This window comes from Topomyia yanbarensis, chromosome 2, assembly GCF_030247195.1.
Source record: "Topomyia yanbarensis strain Yona2022 chromosome 2, ASM3024719v1, whole genome shotgun sequence".
In the NCBI taxonomy this organism is placed as follows: domain Eukaryota; kingdom Metazoa; phylum Arthropoda; class Insecta; order Diptera; family Culicidae; genus Topomyia; species Topomyia yanbarensis.
This window is the reverse complement of record NC_080671.1, coordinates 362,450,792-362,458,638: the sequence shown is the minus strand read 5'-3', so window position 1 is coordinate 362,458,638 and position 7,847 is coordinate 362,450,792. Positions and strand designations below refer to the sequence as shown.

At 38.0% G+C, this 7,847-nt stretch overlaps 1 protein-coding gene across 1 annotated transcript; it reads left to right on the top strand.

Moving 5' to 3' along the window:
• Positions 1-581: 581 nt before the first annotated feature.
• On the top strand, positions 582-2,364 carry LOC131681520 (uncharacterized). The gene is made up of 3 exons (XM_058962336.1): positions 582-1,590; positions 1,652-1,787; positions 1,866-2,364. The coding sequence occupies exons 1-3, from the start codon at positions 702-704 to the stop codon at positions 2,131-2,133; spliced, it is 1,293 nt and encodes a 430-aa protein (XP_058818319.1). The 5' UTR covers positions 582-701; the 3' UTR covers positions 2,134-2,364.
• Positions 2,365-7,847: the final 5,483 nt, after the last annotated feature.

Sequence of the window (7,847 nt, the reverse complement as noted above, 5' to 3'; positions counted from 1 at the left end):
ACAGGTGTGAGTAGTCGGAAAAACAAACCTCTGTACTACTATAGGGAGATATTTAAACTGTTTTATATTCGATACAATGTCAATTTGGTTACCAAGAAAATTTTTCAATATTTTGTTATACTTGTTGTAGGGATCTGTTTAGGTATAGGGACTTACCTAAAAAGTATCCAAGATCTGACTCTATTTATTTACAGCTTAGCCGGGATGAAAATGCAAATTGCCCTTCATAGAGAAAAATATACATATATCATAAGACCAAAATCTCAAAATAATCTAAATATAGTAGCATCCGCGACAGCCAAGCAACGGGACGCTAAAGTTAACGCCACCAATAAATAAATTCGCATGTAAACAAAACACCGAGCGACTGGTTTTTAAAAATAAACAAACGCCACACTGTCTCTGGTTACCAATAGGGGAAAACTAAAAAAACGTCCAACTGTTCTCCGATATATCCCTATACTATAGAGAAAACCAAATTTCGCTGCGCGTTCCGCAAAATAAACCACGTTCCATCAAGCAAAAAAAATCGCATCACATCACTCCACACGCCGTTCTACCAACGAGGTATGGTGACCCATATGCCTTTCAGTTGGTTCTCAGCGACGGAATCGATCAAACGTGCTCATAATTTTAAGCGCCGGTAAACGAAGTGTTGAGCTGCAATTTCGTAAACGGGCAGGATCAGGATACAAGCAAAGATGAAATTCCCCAACACGTTGGATTATAATACATACCGGGCGTATTTTTGCTCCCGTCACTTGTCACGTGACAAGAACCGCCAATTGGATGCAATCAATCTCGACTGGGACAGATGCATTCCCGAATCGCTCAAGACGTTATGTTTGAACACTATCGCCAGTAATTGGTTGACGATTCCATTCTTCCGAGAGATACCGCTATGCGAAGATAGGAACTTTTTATTGGATCTGCTGGATTTGGAATTCCCCCTGGATAACCTATGTTCTCGAATAAGAAGTGATGCGTTTTGGAAGCGTGCTTTTGTCAATCGATGGAAAACTCGTTTTCCCATTCATATAGAGGGGAAACCCTGGATCAGAGTGTATCTGGAACAACATATCTCAGAGACATTGGAGAATATGAAACCCAGTGATTATGACGAGGAAAGTTTTCTAAAACTAATTGATCTTTGTTCGTTACATGTGAAAGAACTCAAACTCGATCAACTACAGCCATCAACGGGTGAAAGTGGAGACCATATACCACTAGATGTTGCACTGTCTAATTTGCGAGAGCTGCGAAAAGTTGATATTACTTACGACGTGAAAAATGTGGGACATAATTTTTATCTCGGTTGTGCAACTATTACAGAAAAGGATATAAAACTGATGACTCACGGTTTAGAGCGATGCTACGAACTAACTGAGTTTCGGTTGCACAGTACCAAACTGGAACCAACAATGATGAAGAGGATTGCGTTAGCAATGGACAAAGGATGCCCAAACTTGACTACTATAGCATTTCCCCATTGTCGCTGTGGTGATGTGGGGCTACGAGCATTTTTGGAAGCATTATCACCAGAATCGTTGCCGAATATTAAATATGTGAACCTTACAAATAATTTTCTGTGTCAGTTAGTGCCCTGTTGCATAAACCAGATCATGTTTTGATCACTTTTTTCCTGTTGCAGCTTCCGAAAGTATTTTTGACTTGGTTCACGTCATCCGCCGGCGGCCAATCGAACGACTGGATCTACGCTTAAATCCGATCCTCACCGAGGGTGCAGTTAGTGTGTTGACCACGATCTTTTACTTGCCACTGAAAGAGTAATAAACTAGTAATGGATGTATCCGAACAGCGAGCATCACTAACCAATGTCCGCTTGTTTTGTTTCCCACTTGCAGACTCAACCTCAGCTGCTGCTCGATCGATGAAGGAATCGAAGAATATCTGCTGATGACGCTGCGTTTCAATACAAGCGTGAAATTTTTGGACTGTTCCTCTAATCCACTGGGGCAGGCGACGGGCGAAAAGCTGGCGGCACGGGTCACCGAAAATAAAATTCTGCAGCGGTTTGATCTGCGGAATACCGATATTTCGTCGGAGGTGCGCGCGGTCATCGATGAGCTGGTCATGGAGAACCGAGATCAGCACAGCTTGAGCGATTGGTGAACGAATGGATACCTAAATCGTATTACGTGTACAATTGTGCGGGTGAGAATCTCATCGAACGATAAATTAAAAATACCAAATGAAATTAGTGTGATGTTGGTTTGTACAGAATATGTTATTAAAACGCTTATTTCATCTGAGGATTCAATTCGAACATTGGATAATTAAGAAAGCCCCGGAGAAATTATTTAAATGTAATAGATCCTTATGGTTAAAACCTTAATAAACAAGAAAATGTAGAGTTCTATAACGTCGTGAGCGGTATAACAAATAACAAGTATGCAGGGTTGTAGCGTAATCTTCAGGTGCCATTGGCGAAGTCCCAGTTTTGCGCCTTATTGATGTTTAATTTGGCTTTTCTTATTTTATAACTAATCCTCTGCACTCTCTCAGTCAGGCGCCGTTGGCGGAGGCCAGCCACACGATACGGGTCGGCATGTTTGTAGTCAACATAAAGGAAGTTGATCTCAGACATTTTATCGTGACTACGACTTACCTTTCAATTTGGGGGCAATTTTCCAAGGCTTAGAACGGTAGTAACTTTAATTGTACTGAACGAAATTACACCATGATTACACTAATCGGTTGGAAAAATGATAACCAACTGAATGGCTGGCGTCCAAAAGGGGCTAATGCATATTTTTCCGAAATCAATATTTTTGAATTTTTTTATAGTTCTAAGTAATTCACGTGTACAGCCATTTAAGAATTTTGAAAATAATTTTTGGACTTTTTTTGCTATTGGCAGTCAAAGTTGACCTTGGAGATAACCCCAGTACTAGCTGGCGTCCAAAAGGGGCTAACCCCACATTGAGTCATATGGAAATTCAAGTTTTCTCGTTCGTTTTCCGAGGTTTTAAGAAAAAGTAGCCTACCGATTCGCAATCAGTAAATTTTATGTTGTAGCTCACATATCGGTACACTCGATATAATACTGTTTTTAGTTGCATTGCATCGTCGGATTGGATTGGGGTTGGAAAGTTAAAATAGCGTGGAATCAATTATTGGCTTTCGTTATAGAGTTATAGTGTCTTCGGAAAAGTTACTACATAGCACTTAGCGCTTTATTTGGTTGAATCATACTAGTTCGGAATGCAGTCGCTAGGGCGGCGCTGTTATCAACTTTTTAATAAAGCTAGATAGAAATGTATGTCTTCGAGAAAGTTGTAGGTTCTATCATTTTGAACATTTCTTCTGAAGATGCACACTTTGCAGGACCTTTATGTTTCGAGATAGAGAAGGTTTTATTTAAAACATTTACTTACAGATTATGTTTTCAAAAATGCACCATATTTTAAAACCTGTAGGACCTACATAGTTGGTATCTTCAGAAGATATAATTATAATTATCTGACATACAACTGTGCCGTAGACAATACTTTTCTATCTTGTTCCATTAAAAAGTTGATAACAGCGCCGCCCTAGCGACTGAATTTCGAACTAATATGAAATGATCAAATAAAGCGCTAGATGTCACGCAACAACTTTGTCAAAGACACCATAACTCTAAAACGAAACATAAGGAAAGGATGTGTGAATTATGGGTTATCCCCTTTTGGACGCTAGGTACCTCCGGGGTTACCCCCTCGAACTACGAAAATGAATTGAATTGAATTGAAAAGTAGTACATGTAATAATCTTATTTTATTCAGACAACATGAGTCCTACTAATAAAAACGTGTATTTTTATAATAAAAACAATGCTAATTTGGAAATGCGGAATTTTTTCCCATTTCCTGTAAAAAATGCAAAATGGTGGTTAGCCCCTTTTGAACACCAGCCATGCAACTGTGTATTAAATCTCGAAGTTTATCTGATCTGAATCTGAAATTAATTTTTAGAAAATCTTTCGCAAAAGAAGCAAAATTTCCCAGTTTATTTCAGATAGAGCCGTCAATATGGAGCACCTAAGAGACCTAATTGAATATTGGTAATTTATAAAAATTCCACATGTATTTTTGTGCCTCATTCGTCGATCGGTAGTTGAACTAGAAGCATGTGGATGCGCGTTCCGAGAAAGCAGTGCCGTATGTAATATCTGTTTATCGACTGTCTTACGAGCGAAAAGCAATTGGATGCCCGTTCATGTGTTTAATGAGAAGGAAGAAGGTTTTCGTCGCCAAATACAAAGTAATGCAACGAATTGAGTCGAACGTGTGAGGTGAAGACTTAATCACCTAGTATATTACCCCTCGCTAATGCTGCTTATGGCATATTCGCTGTATGGGCACCATTACCATTGCACAGTGGATGTCAAATATGCTTGTGGCTTGTCACAGTCCATCTTCATCCCCGTTGTGCAGCAGCCGTCCGTAAGGGTATGTTTTGTGTCTCTCGTGTCGATTGAATTCTTCCGAAGTCATGGGATTTCACAGAACGGTATGGGTTTCGGCCTTTCGGGCCTCTTTCTACTTTTCAGTGTGATTGTATAACCTTTCTATATGAGAAAGGTAAAATGTTTGATAAATTATAAAGTAAAATTCACGTGTGATCGGATTCTTCTACTCAACTCCGGAATCATTACTTCGTTCAAATGAAGTTCGATAGAAATCAATGTGAATACTATACCCTTCATTTAGGACTAAGATTGTGAGAATCGAGTCAGCAATATATGAGAAACAGGTATGAATCTAATTTTAGAACTTTCCTCGAATTTCTGGGAACTTCAACAGTTATTATTGTGGTCAAAGAGATTTTGATTTGTAATTAGTGATCTGGACCAACAATTTTAGGCAATTTAAAACTCATTACAATCATTTTTGCATTATTTAGATATAATGATTATACCGGTTTGTATGGGAATTTCGCATGTGACCGCATATTTCAACCAGTAAAACGGGAACCAGAACTCGGATTCCAATGAAATTTAATAGCAGTGAATAGGGATGCTGTAGCTTTCATTCGAGAATAAATTTGAGAAATGAGAGGCATTTCTATGAAGTAGAAGCACTTAGCCACTTCCCGAAGCTTCCGGTACGCTGAAGGTGTCCAAAGTGGTCAATAGGGCGTTGCAAACAATTTTTTTTGAATTCTCGAAGGCCCCCCCCCCTCTCATATTGTGATAAATGTCAAAGTAAGCTCAGATAGCAAATTTCACATCATTTGGACAATTCTAGCTTCCTGCCCACTGCGCTTGAAATTTTTGAAATTGGTGCTATGGGAAAATATGAAGGAAAAATATATTAAATGCTATAACTTTTGAAGTAGCAATCAGAAAATTACAATTTATACCTCTTTTTAAAGGAACGGAGATATTTCTGTTTCTAGAAAAATACGGGAAAGTGGGGTACTGGGTCATTTTACGTTGCGTTATGTTGCGTAAGCACGGTATATTTCGTAGATTGCAGACTTTTGACTCTCATTTCCAGCCAGTCTGCTTGAGGAGCATTGTTTGGGAATAACAATTGATCCAGTCCAAGCGAAAATTTCGCCTGAGAACCATCATTGCGGGCCACGACCATCTTTACCGTAACTTGGGATCTTTGATGTGGTACTTACTTAACGGAAGGCCCTGACTCAGTGACACTCCCATAAGTACCACGGATTAGGTAGTGGGTAGGTTTTTAGTCAGGATTCGCCTCAAGCAAGCGATGCGACTGAGAATATATTTGAGTGTATTGACTGTAGGATACGTAAATGTTTTAAATGTTGAGGCGGTTAAACTCTGGGTAACCGTTTATCGAGAGTTTGTTTCATTGAAAACAACTTGAACTCCGGACAGCCGGCTGTCGGGAGTGTTGTCGACAATATAAAATGGACCATAAACAATGAGTTTTACGGGATGCGTTAGTCTGTATAAATGTCAGCGAATTGGAAAATTGGTATTGTAGACCATTCATAAATTATGTCACGCAATAATTACCTAATACTAGCTAACTCTCTCTCTCTCTCTGCGAACCGAATGTTTTCAGTTTTTCCCTTTTTTGTAGGAGCACATTACTGCCGCTACATGCAAAAGTGTCCATGTTCTTTGGAATTTCTTATACGGGTGCGCGACGTTTGGCATAAATACGTTAGGCATAAGTACATTAGGCATAATGGACGTTAGGCATAATGGACAATTGGCATAATATACGTTAGGTATAATGGACGGTTGGCATAATGTACGTTAGGCATAATGGACGTTAGGCATAATTCACAAAAATATAAAAGTAATTGTAAGGCTTTCGTTATTATAGAGATATCAATCCTACAATTGTTTTTTCGGGTTTAACAAGAGACTCCAAAATGAAAAATACCATGCGACATATTTATCCCTTGTAAGAGTAGGGTTTTTTCTCCGTGGACGAGATGAAGAAAGTATCCCTTGATTTAACCCTAGAACGTTGCACTAGGGTGCAAAAGTACCCCACGCCTTCTTTGGAGCCGTGTGAAAACGAGAATTCGGTATTTACCGACCTGAGACCCTAACCATAATTCAGTTTAGAGTTCCTAGTAAAAGTAGGAAAATATAGTATAGTCAGTTTGCTTATAGCCTTCGTGGAACCAGGTATCAAAGTTGGCGTGGGGTACATTTGTACCCCACTGTAAGGTTGCCGTTAGTGTTTCGTCAGATTTCGTGCTGTCAGTGAAAATGTGATTCGTGACAATACCAGTTTAAATACTGGTTGTTTTACTACGTAAGTACCAATTAGTATTATATAATCGTTTTAATTATTTATTTAATTTAATTTAATTTTGAAGGGGAACAAAAAATCGTTTTAATTTTTGCTGATTTTTATTGTTTTATTGTTTATTTTTTATAGTTTTTCAAAGCAATGGCTCGCAAGTATAATTTGCGCACAATAACTGCTGTAACAGTAGCATTGCGTGTTACCAATGTATTACTGGTCAAAAATGTTTTTTTCATTTCAATTTCCAACGCATTTGCTGGTATTTTTCAACGCCCGATTTTTAAGCTTTCACTGTTCAAAATAATTGCACTTTTCAAAAATATGGAAATTCCATTTTATACCATTCTTTCAACTTTTAGAATCATTTGATTTTTTTTCAAATCGGTTGAAAATTCACAAAGTTATAGTAATTTTTGTGAAAAAAGTCAAAACAATAAATTCCGTACTTTCACTTACACAGCTGTTTTTGCAATTAAAAAACGAAGAAAATGATGTATTATACATTTCTTTTGTTTGCATTTTTACCTGCAAAAATTACGATCTAACGCGTGGGGTACATGTGTACCTCAGTGCAACGTTCTAGGAAAACGCAAGTGCAACGTTCTAGGGTTAAGTCAACAGTTTGGTACAAGCCTATTATATGTATAGCCAATACAGTAGGATCCAAATATTTAAAAAAGCCGAAAAAACATAATGTTTATCAATGTTATACACAGCGTGACGATACCTTTTTCGTTTCGGTACCTCGTCACAGTACACAAATAAACTCTCCATCGTATCAGACAGTTTCCGTAGTTCTATTTTGTTGGCTTCTAGACTATAATAGTTGAACTTAATAATATAGGAGATAATCGATATTGAAGCAGCAATATTCTTATATTCGTTGAATAAATAATGAAATGGATCATTCTTTCTTTCATGAGCTGTTCTTCAAGCGCACATATTTTCTTATTGAACAATTGCACCATACATGTATGTAAGAGCTAATCCAAGTTGATGAGCGTTATTCGTACATTAAGGGGTTATATACAAAGTTGTGGCGATAAAATAAAGTATAAAGTTCGTGATTTTTGGAGGGTTTTCTGCAAATTTTATTTGAAA